This window comes from Corvus hawaiiensis, chromosome 19, assembly GCF_020740725.1.
Source record: "Corvus hawaiiensis isolate bCorHaw1 chromosome 19, bCorHaw1.pri.cur, whole genome shotgun sequence".
Classification (NCBI taxonomy): domain Eukaryota; kingdom Metazoa; phylum Chordata; class Aves; order Passeriformes; family Corvidae; genus Corvus; species Corvus hawaiiensis.
In genome coordinates, this window is record NC_063231.1 from 1,011,011 (window position 1) to 1,024,544 (window position 13,534).

Here is a 13,534-nt window from a genome sequence, read left to right on the forward strand (position 1 = left end):
ATCCCAGCTCTGCAGCCTGGCTCAGCTTGGACTCCTTGGCCACAGGAATTGTCCGAGGTGACAGGAGAAATGCAGGATCACACTCCCAAATTCCATGTGCTCGTTTATTCCCTGCCTGGGCTCTGCAGCCGTGTCTCACTGGGGCTGCTCTCACACTGCCTTACGTAAAGCTGGTGCTGTGCAGGGGAAAGCTGCATGTCAGGAAAGCAGGAGAGCTGCAGAAATTAAAGGATTGAGATGATAAAGGCTGGAATGAGGCAGAACAAAAGGAGATTTTGGAGTATTCACAGCTGAGGGGCTCTGCAGTAGTTATAGAGAGAATCTGGTTGCTGCTCAGGGAGGAGGGAGGTCCCATCTGCCTGGTGGACTTTGCTCACCCAGGGAGGAGAATAAATGGAGGAGCTGGAAAACCTGAGAAAACAATGAATGGATGGGAAAACAGGAGGGACTTGCAAGAGTTATTTTAGAAACCTGCAGATCAGCTCACAAATATTTAATATGTAATAGGAAGAGCAGTTTGCTCTTTAAACACGCAAAGCAAAGCCGTGTCCGGCCGGGCCAGGTCCCCTCACTGCAGGAAATGCTCATTTTCAGCCCAGGCATCAGCTCCTAACGAGCAGATTTGCAGTCATTTAGAGAAATTATGTTGGCAGTTGGCAACTAATAGTGCCCATAATTTTTCCCTGTGGCTGAAATGGGCCCATAACTCCTGCCGAGCTGTGGAGCAGCTGGGTGTCCCTGCTGGAATGTCACTGCTACCTGTGCCTGTCACTGCTCCACACCTGGACCTGGAGTCGGGCACAAGAGCAGCGGCTGAGGGAGCTGGGAAGGGGCTGGAGCCCCAGGAGCAGCTGAGGGAGCTGGGAAGGGTTTGGAGCGCCAGGAGCGGCTGAGGGAGCTGGAAAGGGGCTCAGGCTGGAGCAAAGGAGGCTCAGGGGGGACCTTGTGGCTCTGCACAAGTCCCTGACAGGAGGGGGCAGCCGGGGGGGTCGGGCTCTGCTCCCAGGGAACAGGGACAGGAGGAGAGAGAACGGCCTCAGGCTGGGCCAGGGGAGGCTCAGGGTGGACAGCAGCAGGAATTTGTCAATGGAAAGGGTGCTCAGGCCTTGGAACTGTCCAGGGAGGCTTGGAGTGCCCATCCCTGGAGGTGTCCGAGGAGCAACCGGACTGGCAGGGTGGGGATCGGTCACAGGTTGGCCTCGGTGGCCTCAGGGGGCTCTCCCAGGCGGGGTGACGCTGTGACTGTGCCTGTTTGTCCCTGTGCTCTCCCGCAGCCCCACCTGGCCGTCGGCAGCAATGACTTCTACATCTCGGTGTACTCGGTGGAGAAGAGGATCAGATGACGGCGCCCGGCGCGGCCTGAGCGGCTCCAGGGCAGGGCCTCCCTGTACATAGAGAAATCGACTTGAATGTTTCGTGTTGGCTGCTGCTGCACCCCATAACTTGAACATTTGTTCTTCTGACTTAGCTACTGATGGGTTTGACAAGGGGAAGAGACAATCTCCTGGTTTTGTTTTGTTTTCCAGCTATATCCTCTAAAAGCTACAGAAAAGGAACATTTATTTTTGTTTCCAGTGGTTGGCTTCTCTGTCAGAAACACGGCTCCTGAGCTTGGAAGGACTTGGATGAGGCAACGCCCTTGAAAAGGGTCTTGTTTTAGTCTTTGTTCCTTGTTTTGCTGGAGTGTGGGTTCTTCAAGGACTATCAGGACTCACCTACAGCTCCACGGGACCCTCTAGCTGCTGCCAACCCTGTGCCAAACCCAATTCCTGGGACAGGGCAGTGCGACCCGAGCATGGGATGTACCTGCTCCTGCTCTGCTGAGCAGGGCCGGGGAGGCAGGGAAGTGTCTCCTCTGCATGAACCTCCTCCTCCTCCCTCCCTGCAGCGTCCTCTCCGCTGGAAGCAAGGACAGACGGGGACCTGGTGGCCTGGGCAGGCAGGGATCCTGCAGGAAGGGGCTCAGGGAGATGACAAGAGCAGGGCAGGATGTTCCCACTCCATAAAGCTGCATGTGAGGAAGACAAGGGAAGGAAGAGAACGAAGATCTCCAACGTCCCAGCGAGCCTGGAGCAAGTCACCGGTGTCACCACGTTCCAGCCAAGCCCACAGCGCTGGTGGGGAGCTGGGGGCACCGCAAGCACTGCCCCTCCTGCTGCCAATGTCCCTGTGCCACACGGAACTCCCCACCCACGCCTGGGCCCTGGGAGCTCTGCCCAGCCAGGGGTGGGCTCTGTGTGCTCCCCACAGCTGCTGTGCGCGAGGTGAGGGCCGGAATTTGGGCACTTGGAGCTGCAGACGCCGTGTGCCACAGCTGTGGCTCATCTGCCCCTTTGGAACCAGGCACGGAAGCACCCGGGCACAGAGAATCACCCAGGAGGAGGAAGGCAGCAGGTCACTGTCCTGGCAAAGCCTGCTCCATCTTCCGCACCCTCCACGTCGGAATAATGAATGTTTTGTCCCTTGGGATCCGTGCTGGGTGTGGAGACGGGTGTGGGAAGGGAGAGCACAGCTGAAGGACGGGTCCCCTCCCAGAGGTGCAGCCAGGGGCAGAACTCACTCTGCGCAGAACTCACTGCGAGGGCCCGGAATTGCTGCTGATGCTTCCAGCCAGTCCCACGGGATCTGCGGGCTCCCAGCAAACTGCCAGCCGTGCTGAAGGGAATGTGGTGAGGGAAGGGCTCAGAACCCTTCTGGCCCTGTGCTGACGGCGGCCGCACCTCTGCCCACGGAGCGTCCGGCCCGTCGCTGCTGCTGCTGCCCCTCGTCACCGTGTCCGTGCGTGCTGAGGCACCCGGGCCACGCCGGGCAGGGGCCCCGTGGCCACCCCAAGGTGCCACAGGCATGTCGGGACTCTGGCTTGGCAGAGAGTCCCCAAACCACGGCGGTGGAGTCGATATCGGGTCCCCCCAAGCACCATCCCTGTCAGGGAGGCCGAGGGCCACGTCACAGGATAATGAATCAAAGGCTTTAAACTTAAAAACTACCTAAAAATCCACTTCTAAGTTACCCAAAGTTAATTATGGTCTAACAGAGCTGTGCCTCTTCCCGACCCGCTCCCAGGCTGTCGCGAGGGTGGGGCCAGCGTTTGGGATCTCACGTAACCCATTAACATTCACAGCTTCAAAAACAATGGAATTTTAACTCGTATCAGTGCATTTGTGAAAGGAACAGGACATACCTGGCGAGAGGGGAAGGGGCGTGGTGGGAGCCGCTGCTCCTGCCCGGCTGCTCCGCCAGGCTCCGGTGCAGCCCCGCGTCCAGGACGTGGGATTTTAAGGAATTGGGGCTGTTGGGCTTTTACCTGAGCGTGTGTGGGCTGTGCTTCCACAGGTCTGATGCAGAGATTCAATCATGGAATCACAGAGTTTAACCAAGGATCTGGAGAGCGTCCTACCTTAAAAGTTCACTTATCTCTATTTATTTTACAAAAATAAAGTTTAAAAAATATATAAAAACCCCCACACGATTGTAATGTGAGAGTAAAATGATTACAGACAAATAAATGGTTAATAAAAAATAAATGCAGAAACACTTCCTGGTGTGAGGATCGTTTTGTGGGGCCGGGGCAGCTGTGGCCCCGGAAGGAGCCAGGTGGGATTTGGGGTGCGGGGCTCTGGGAGTGGTCAGTGTCCCCGGGAAGAGGCCGGTCCCAGGGGGAGGTGTTGGGGACAGATGCGTGCCCCAGCCCCGGTGGCTGCTCCGAGGAGCAGCAGGAAGGCCGCGATCCCAGGGTGCAAATCCAGCTCTGGAGCGCTGGCTCGCTCCGAGGAATGGGCTGGGTTGGATAAATGGATGTCCTGGCAGGGCCGGGAATGGTTGGGCTCGGTGGGCCCAGAGGGCTTTGCCAACCTGAACAATTCCATGACTCTGTGAAAGAACCGGTGGTGTCCCTGTATCCCCCAACCCCTACAGCCTCCGTCCCATACCTCCCATTCCCTATATTCCCATTCCCTATATTCCCATTCCCTGTATCCCATTCCCTGTGTCATTATCCCCATTCCCTATCCCCATTCCCTGTATCCCATTCCCTGTATCCCATTCCCTGTATCCCATTCCCTATCCCCATTCCCTGTATCCCATTCCCTATATCCCCATTCCCTATATCCCATTCCCTGTATCCCATTCCCTGTATCATTATCCCCATTCCCTATGTTATTATCCCCATTCCCTATATCCCATTCCCTGTATCCCATTCCCTATCCCCATTCCCTATATCCCATTCCCTGTATCCCATTCCCTATATCCCTATTCCCTGTGTCATTATCCCCATTCTCTATCCCCACTCCCTATATCCCATTCCCAATATCCCATTCCCTGTATCCCGTTCCCTATATCCCATTCCCGATATCCCATTCCCTATCCCTATTCCCTGTATCCCATTCCCGGTATCCCATTCCCTGTATCCCATTCCCTATGTGATTATCCCCATTCCCTATATCCCATTCCCTGTATCCCATTCCCTATCCCCATTCCCTATCCCCATTCCCCATCCCCATTCCCTATATCCCCATTCCCTATATCCCCATTCCCTATCCCCATTCCCTATATCCCCATTCCCTATATCCCCATTCCCTGTATCCCATTCCCTGTATCCCATTCCCTATTCTCATTCCCTATATCCCCATTCCCTATATCCCCATTCTCTATCCCCATTCCCTGTATCCCATTCCCTGTACCCCGTTCCCTATTCCCATTCCCTGTATCCCATTCCCTACATCCCCATTCCCTACATCCCCATTCCCTGTATCCCATTCCCTGTACCCCATTCCCTGTATCCCGTTCCCTATCCCCATTCCCTATCCCATTCCCTATCCCCATTCCCTGTATCCCATTCCCTGTACCCCATTCCCTGTATCCCGTTCCCTATCCCCATTCCCTATCCCATTCCCTATCCCCATTCCCTGTATCCCATTCCCTATACCCCATTCCCTGTATCCCATTCCCTATATCCCATTCCCTATCCCCATTCCCTGTATCCCATTCCCTATACCCCATTCCCTGTATCCCATTCCCTATATCCCATTCCCTATCCCCATTCCCTATCCCATTCCCTATACCCCATTCCCTATCCCCATTCCCTATATCCCATTCCCTATCCCCATTCCCTGTATCCCATTCCCTATATCCCATTCCCTATCCCCATTCCCTATACCCCATTCCCTATCCCCATTCCCTGTATCCCATTCCCTATATCCCATTCCCTATCCCCATTCCCTGTATCCCATTCCCTATACCCCATTCCCTACATCCCCATTCCCTATCCCATTCCCTATACCCCATTCCCTGTATCCCATTCCCTATATCCCATTCCCTATCCCCATTCCCTATCCCATTCCCTATCCCGTTCCCTATCCCCATTCCCTGTATCCCATTCCCTGTACCCCATTCCCTGTATCCCGTTCCCTATCCCCATTCCCTATCCCATTCCCTATCCCCATTCCCTGTATCCCATTCCCTATACCCCATTCCCTGTATCCCATTCCCTATATCCCATTCCCTATCCCCATTCCCTGTATCCCATTCCCTATCCCCATTCCCTGTATCCCATTCCCTATACCCCATTCCCTACATCTCCATTCCCTATCCCATTCCCTATACCCCATTCCCTGTATCCCATTCCCTATATCCCATTCCCTATCCCCATTCCCTATCCCATTCCCTATCCCGTTCCCTGTATCCCATTCCCTGTACCCCATTCCCTGTATCCCATTCCCTATATCCCATTCCCTATCCCCATTCCCTATCCCATTCCCTATCCCATTCCCTATCCCCATTCCCTGTATCCCATTCCCTGTACCCCATTCCTTGTACCCCATTCCCTGTATCCCATTCCCTATCCCATTCCCTATCCCCATTCCCTGTATCCCATTCCCTATATCCCATTCCCTATCCCCATTCCCTGTATCCCATTCCCTGTACCCCATTCCCTGTACCCCATTCCCTATATTCCCATTCCCTATCCCCATTCCCTATCCCATTCCCTATCCCCATTCCCTGTATCCCATTCCCTATATCCCATTCCCTATCCCCATTCCCTATCCCATTCCCTATCCCATTCCCTGTATCCCATTCCCTGTACCCCATTCCCTGTATCCCATTCCCTATATCCCATTCCCTATCCCCATTCCCTATCCCATTCCCTATCCCATTCCCTGTATCCCATTCCCTGTACCCCATTCCCTGTATCCCATTCCCTATATCCCATTCCCTATCCCCATTCCCTATCCCATTCCCTATCCCATTCCCTGTATCCCATTCCCTGTACCCCATTCCCTGTATCCCATTTCCTATCCCATTCCCTGTGTAATTCCCGATATTCCCGGCCCCAGCGCGCCCCCACAGCGCCCCCCAGCGGCGCGCTCCCGCCTCTGCGGCGCTCGCTCGCGTTGTGCGGGGCCGGGCCCCTCGCGGCCGCCGTCGGGGGCGGGCCGGGCCGGGCCGGGCAGGAGCGGCCATGGGGAACCTGTTCGGGCGGAAACGGCGGAGCCGCGTCACGGAGCAGGACCGGGCCGTGCTGGTGAGCGGGGGGGCGCCGGGCCGGGCCGGGCCGGGCCGTGCTGCTGAGCGGGAGGGATGGGCCGGGCCGGCCTGGCCTGGCTCTGGGCGCGCCCGTGCGGTTTGCCGGGTCCCCGCGGCCGTGGAGGGGCCCGGCTGGGGCTGAGCGGCCCCCGGTGCCGTCGGTGAGGCGGCGGGGAGAGACCGGGCGGGGAGCGGCGCTGCTGGAGCGGGCGCTGGAGCTGCCAGGGCTGAGCGGTGACCCTTGTCCGTCCCTCTGTCCGTCCGTCCCTCTGTCCGTCCATCCCTCTGTCTGTCCCTCCCGCGCTCCCTCCGTGTCCCTCTCTCCCGCAGCAACTGAAGCAGCAGCGGGACAAGCTCCGGCAGTACCAGAAGCGGCTGAGTCTGGGCCTGGAGCGGGAGCGGGCGCTGGCCCGGCAGCTGCTCCGGGACGGCAAGAAAGAGTGAGGGGAAAGGGGTCCCCGGGGGGCGAGGGGGGGAGCGCCGGTGCCACCGCCAGCGTGTCCCTGGGAAGGAAACACCGCTGGGTCGGAGGAATCAGAGTCTCGGAAAGGTTTGGGTTGAGGCGAGCCTTAAAGTTCATCTCATCCCACCCCCTGCCATGGCAGGGACACCTCCCACTGTCCCAGGCTGCTCCAGCCCCAATGTCCAGCCTGGCCTTGGGCACTGCCAGGGATCCAGGGGCAGCCCCAGCTGCTCTGGGCACCCTGTGCCAGGGCCTGCCCACCCTCCCGTGGAAAGATTTATTCCCAATATCCGATTTGCTCATCCTTGCTCTTCCCAGGAGCAGCTCAGGGTTGCCAGTTCAGCTGCACACAAGTTGTCCCCTCTTAGCAGAAGCACAGAACAAGCGTGGCTCTGATGGGGTTCTTTTAGGCTTTATTTGCTTCATCCAAGCTGAGTTTCCCTCCCTGTGTGTCCCTCAGGAAAGCCATGCTGCTGCTGAAGAAGAAACGGTACCAGGAGCAGCTTCTGGATAAAACAGAGAACCAGATTAGCAACCTGGAGCGGATGGTGAGTGAGGGCCTTGGGGTGTTCCGGGGCGGGGCTCCCCTTGGATCCCGTGGAATTCCATTCCAACTGGCAGGTCCTGGCAGGTGTTTAGCCCTCTGTCCAAGGGCAAATGTCCAAAATTGTACGTGTGCCACGACTTTTCCCTGGAGACATGAGGTGGTGCGTTTGGAATCTGCAGGCTCCGTGTTAAATGTGTGTTTTGGAAATTGCTGAAACGTTACTCACAGTGGGGATGGCTGCACTGGGGACTTCCTGGGCTTGTCTCAGCACTGTCATCTCAGAATTGGATGTGTTTGGGTTTGGGGAGGTCTCAGCTGGGACTGACAGCTGGAAAATCTGGTGAAATCACTTTGAGGGCTGTTGGACCTGCTGGTGCAGCCACCCATGCCGAGCTTTTTGTGTGGATGTTTCCTGCTGCTGGTGCCATTGACAGGACAGAAGGGGCTCAACTGATTCTTCCTTGCAGCTTCTCTGGTGGTCCTGGCAGCCTGTGTCTGCCTAAGAATAGCAATCAGGGAGTTATTTCGGTGGGAAGAGCCCTCTGAGCCCATGGAGCCTGTGCTCTCCAGCACTGCCAGGGCCACCACTGTCCCCAGCTGCCACATCCACACATCTGTTAAATCCCTTTGAGATTCCCTGGGCAGCCTGTGCCAGTGCCTGACCAAAGTCTGACGGGCTCTTCCCTTTCTGCTTCCCATTCCAGGTCCAGGACATTGAATTCACCCAGATTGAAATGAAGGTCATCGAGGGCCTGAAAATAGGCAATGAGTGTCTGAACAAAATGCACCAGGTGCGTGTGGCTGGGGCAGGTCAGAGGGGCCTGGCTTGAGCTGCCTCCCTGCAGGCCCCCCCCACACCTGGATTTTGGCTCTTCCCTTCAGGTTATGTCCATAGAAGAAGTGGAAAGGATAATAGGAGAAACCCAGGATGCTGTGGAGTACCAGAGGGTGCGTGCAGGGGGAGCTGGGAGCAGCCTCTGCCTCTGCACAGAGCTGCTTGCATGTGCAGCGTGCCAAAGGCTGGGCATGTCACGTCCTTCCCTCTCTTCCACAGCAAATAGACGAGCTCCTGGCTGGCAGCCTGACGGAGGAGGATGAGGATGCCATTCTAGAAGAATTAAATGCTATTACTCAGGTGAGGTTGGTGGTGTCGGGATTGAAATCCACGTTTTCAGGAAGCTGTTTGTAACAGCAGATAAAGTACCTTTTTCTGCTCTCAGAGCTCAGTCTGGGGGGAAATCTGGGACATTGCCACCCCAGTCTTTGCCCACAGCCGTGGTCTGTGGCACGGGTGACACGTTGTCTTAAATGTCCTTGCAGGAACAGTTGGAGCTTCCAGAAGTTCCTTCGGAGCCGCTCCCAGAGAAGGTCCCAGGTATGTTCTCCTTGCTCAGCTGTGGCTTCTCATGCTCCTGTCCCGTGCAATGCTCTGGGACCCTCTCCCAGTGTAAGTGTTGTCCTGGGAAATGGGAAGGAATAGCAGCTCCTGGCGTGGGGACAGGCCCAGCCGAGCCCTCGCTCCAGAAGCACCCGAGGCTCCGCTCTCTGTTCCGTCGGCGTCTGGTCATTCTGCTGGGGAGCTCCCTGTGTGACATCTGCTGTTCTCGTCACATCCTGTACCTGCCCTGAGACACCTCGTTCCATCAGGAGGCTCCAGAAGGAATTCTTTCCTTGCTTGAGCCAGGCAAGGCTTCCTCCCACAGCCCAGGTCTGATCCTGCCATCGCAGCAGGGATTTGTGGATGTTGGATTCACCTTGCACAGCACTGGATCTCCCTGAGGCTTGGGATGACTTGGAGCTCTTCCCACCTCACTTCACAGCGATTTGGAACCAGCTGGATGAGGATCACTGGGGTCCCACAGCTCCAGGAATGTCAGACCACGAGCTCCACACAGCTGACGGTCCCTGAGTGTTCCTGAGCAATCCAGAACCTCAGTGGATGGACTTGTGTGGGAATCCAGCTGGGAAGTGGGAGAGCTCACCAAGAAGGTGACCAAACAGGCCCTGGTGGTCCTGCCCAGCAGGGAGGGAGCTCACTGGGGTTTATCAGGTGCTGAGGACCTGAAAACTCAGACTGGTGAAGACTCTTCTGGGACAGCAGAGCCCTGAGCGGTCGCTCACAGGAGCTGGACCTCCGTGCTTGTGCAAAGAGGAGCTGGAAGAAGCCATTTCGCTGTGTGGAATCTGCCCAGGAGCAATCTGGGTTGTGGGGAATGGGGCTGGTTTCCTTGGAGCTTGTTTACTCCTAAACAGGGCTCAGATGTCAGCACCGAGGCCAAACAAAACACGGCCCAGGGCTGTGGGGTCACAGGGGTGAGGGCAGGGCTGGCCCTGCTCCTGCCCAGGATCTGTCCCTGGGCTGGTGGCTTTGCTGGGCTGGGCATGTTCTGAAAGTCTGTAATTCTTCAGTGCTGTGCAAAAGGGGCATTTCCACATGGGAATGTGGGATTATTTATAACAAACTTCTCTTAGTTCAGGTGCTGTGCAAGCGTTTGCTGCTCTGCAGAGTGGACTCTGAGCCCTGGATCCTCCTCAGGAGATGGCTGCAGGATATTTGCATTCCCTGATTTTATAACGAGTGTCTTTTCCTTCCACAGAGGTGTCACCCATCAAGAACAGGCCAAAGCCAGAGCTGGTGGCAGCATCTTAACTCCCAGTGCTGGGGATTCCCCCACGAAACTTTCACCCTGGACAGTTTGCCCTCCCAGCGTGTGCTGGGAACAGGCAATGCCTTGGCAGCATCCCAGCTGTGCTGGGTGGATTGTGGAGCAGGATTCCCTGCGCAGGGTGGGGAACCTCAGCTGATTATCGCTCTTGTATCAAGATTATTTTCTAGTGCTTTCTTTTTTTGTAACTTAAATTCCAAACTCACTCAGCTGCGCTGTCTCGGGATTAAACAGCAACTGTAAAACATCCAAAGCCAAATTTTTCTCTGTAGGTTTGATTCTGGTGAGGTCAGTGTGCCTTTGCTCTGGCCAAATCCCAGGAAATGCCACGCTCGGAGCGACGGTGTTCGTGCTGGGCATGGGCTGGGCGAGCACGAGCCCTGTGGAGCACTCTGTGTCCCTCTGTCCCTCCTCTCTCCTGGCTCCATCTGTGGAGGGGCTGCCGTGTCCCTGTCCTGCTGCACGTTGGGCAGCGCCGGAGCCGGGAGTGCGGAGTTCCCACACGAGCTCCGGGTTGGGCTCGGCTTTGGCTCACACGGAACCAGCCCAAGGGGCTTTGATTTGGGCCAAGCTCAGCCTGGGTGCTCGGCTCTGCTCCTGCTGCAGCGGCTCTGGCGGGCAAAGCCTGATCTGCTGTGAGCTGAGGAGTTTGCCCCAGCCACGGTTCAGCCCCAGCTCCAGAACCCTGCGGGGCTGAGCAGCCCTGGGCCGGCAGAAATCGCCTGCGATGCCAGCAAGGAGCTTCTGCCTGTGTCAGCAGCCAGGATCCCTCCCTTGTTGGCTCTGCTCCAGCGTCAGAGTTCACCTTTGGCCGAGATGGACTGATGGATCACATGGACTCAGCTCCAGCTGCTCCTGCCGGACGTTTCCTCGGGGGCTCGGACACGTTTCCTCGGGCTTGTGCTGCGCCAGACACGGGGCCCGAAGCTCCAGAAATCACCACTCCAAAGTGCTCCGGGAGCAGCTCGAGGGAGCCCCATCCCCTCTGAGGACAGTCGGAGCAGCGCCAGCTCCCTCGGATGCTGGAGGTCTGGAACGCTGCCTGGGCAGCCAGGTGGTGGCAGATTTGGCTGCTCTTGGAAAGAGCTCACCTGCCAGCTTGCAGATGCTCTTCAGGACACTGCAGATCTTTATTTATTACATTCTTGAAGCCACAACCCTTAATCTGCATTTCTGTGACAGCAGAAGGACCAGAGGGTCCTTGGAGACTTTGGGAGGCTGTTGCTGGGGCTGTGGGATCTGGTGCTAGACAAGAAGTGATCCCAGGGACTGGGGTGCTCCCCCGTGGTGCTGGGCCAGCGGCAGCTCTGGGTGGAGTCACGCTCTCTGTTGTGTTCCAAAGATTGGCCAGGGCACCCTCGTCCTCCTCGTGTGTCCCCAAGGCAGTGAGTGCCCTGGGAATGCCCCATTTGCAATCCTGCTGCTTCTCTTAAGTGATGTTCTGTAACAAACCCAGGCACAGTGCTGGCAAAGCAGCTGCTGCCTCTGGAGCTGGCCGGGGCAGTGGATGGTCCCAAGGCTGTGTCTGGTCAGCCCAGCCGCTATTGGGACAGCCAGCTCCTGCTCCCAGCCCTCCCAGGGACAGGATCATGCTCTGCTCACGGTGGTTTGTTCTCTCTGCTCGGTCCTGGCTGTGCTGCAACGCAGCCCATTCCCACCAGAGAGAGCCTTGGATTCACCAGTGCCGCGCTGGCAGGAGCATTTCTGGGCAGCGTTTTTCCTTCAAGGCTCCTTCAGCCCGTTGCCAGCCGGGTGCCGGGTTGTTTAACGTGCCCCTGACTAATGTGGATCCACGGGAAGCAGCACTGGGCGCTCCCAGGAGGGTCTGGAAGGGGTCTGTCCTGGGAATGCAGCTTCCGCTGCTGGTGCTTTGGGAAAACCCTGTTCCCTGGGATTGGCATCGCCGCGGGAGGGGGCAGAGGGATGAGGAGGGTGTGCCACAGTCCCTCTGCTTTGGTTTTCTTTCTGCTGAACGCCCTGGCAGCGGGAGAGACGAACCTGCGCTCCCGGTGGAAGTGGGTGTGGAGAGGGAGCGGGGCTGATGCTGAAGGGGTTAATGCAGCCCCTTCCATTCGTTGCCGCAGTGGAGAGGCCATTTACTGATCCAGCAGGAAAGTTTGGAGCAGATTGGCCGCAGCTTCCTCTGCCAATCCCTGCCCCAGCAGCTTGGGCCGGGTCTCCTTGGGAGGAAGAGCCGGGAGTGGGCCGTGACCTCTGTGCTGTGCTGTGACAATAAACTGGTTCCAGTGGTTCCACCGACTCCTCTTCAGCCTCGTGTTTTCACAGGGAGTGTTTTGGATGAGCAGGAGTTGCCTTCCTCCTCCCTCCCCTCCCTGCTCCTGCCCCTGGGAGAGATGTGGGCAGGAAATTTCAGAGCAGGCTCCGTGTGTGGCACAAACAATCCCGTTCGGGTTCGGTCCTGTGTGCCTGGATGGCCCCGGGGGGCTCAGATGGAGCCGACAGCGCCGGGACAGTCCTGGCACAGCCCCGAACCAGCTGTGGCTGAGATTTCTGAGAGCCTCTGCCTCTGCCCTCCCATCCTTGGGTTTACAGCGAGGCCACGTGAGGGGTTTTTGTAAGAATTACTCTGGAACTGTCAAACTGATCCATGACCAGTCCGTGCCCAGACTCAGGGCTCTCATGGACGTGTGGCTCCCTCCTGAAGGACCACACTGGCCCGTCCTGTTTTGCCTCCCTCTAGAGGACTTGGTGCTTCCGTCCCCAACCACCTGCCCCGGCCAACACCGAGCCCGGTGTGTGACCGACCCCCCTGGAATGGGCACCGGGACAGGGGATGCGGTTGGCAGGAGCAGCACAGCACCACCCCCACGCTCAGCCCCGGTGCAGGGTGAGGCTCCACCTGCGGTGTTCCTGAGCCGTGCTGGGACACCAGCTGCTCCCTTGTTACTCTGGATTTACGTCTCTCCTGCTGCTGGGAGCAGCGGGATGCCCCAGGCCCCCCCTGCCTGCGCCAGGCGGACCCTCGACAGCAGCTCAGCCCCGCCGGGCCGCCCTGCCGGGGCCCTGGGAAAGCAGCTGTGCCGAGTTTGGAGTGTGTAATTAGCACTCCCCGTGCCCCTCAGCTGTGGCAGTGGGGTGGGAGCCAGCTCCCGCCGGGAGGGCTGCGCACGGAGCTCTTCCAGCTGTGTTTGAGTTGGCCAGATGTTGAGTTAGAGGAGTGTGGAGGCAGCGCTGCTCGTTGTTAATGAAACCCTGGAGAACAGGAACAAACCTCATGCTCCTGCCTCGGCTGCCCCCGCAGCGCCTGGAGCCCTCCCCGGAGCCCCGGGCCCCTCTCCAGAGGCTCTGGAGAGGTTCTGGCCACCGGACAATTCC

At 57.6% G+C, this 13,534-nt stretch overlaps 2 protein-coding genes across 3 annotated transcripts in view; both read left to right on the forward strand.

The window, feature by feature from the left end:
• The window catches only part of RPTOR (regulatory associated protein of MTOR complex 1), a 103,769-nt gene extending 100,235 nt beyond the window's left edge, over positions 1 to 3,534 (forward strand). For both annotated transcript variants that reach the window (XM_048323528.1, XM_048323529.1), the window contains one exon: positions 1,275 to 3,534. In XM_048323528.1, the coding sequence (XP_048179485.1) occupies positions 1,275 to 1,343 (69 nt within the window). In that variant the 3' untranslated portion in view covers positions 1,344 to 3,534. The remainder of the gene's footprint in view (positions 1 to 1,274) is intronic.
• Positions 3,535 to 6,427: 2,893 nt separating this feature from the next.
• CHMP6 (charged multivesicular body protein 6) lies at positions 6,428 to 10,445 on the forward strand. The gene is made up of 8 exons (XM_048323968.1): positions 6,428 to 6,520; positions 6,853 to 6,962; positions 7,446 to 7,533; positions 8,237 to 8,323; positions 8,415 to 8,480; positions 8,587 to 8,667; positions 8,853 to 8,907; positions 10,130 to 10,445. Exons 1-8 carry the CDS (start codon positions 6,458 to 6,460, stop codon positions 10,180 to 10,182), a joined length of 603 nt encoding a protein of 200 aa, XP_048179925.1. The 5' UTR covers positions 6,428 to 6,457; the 3' UTR covers positions 10,183 to 10,445.
• Positions 10,446 to 13,534: the final 3,089 nt, after the last annotated feature.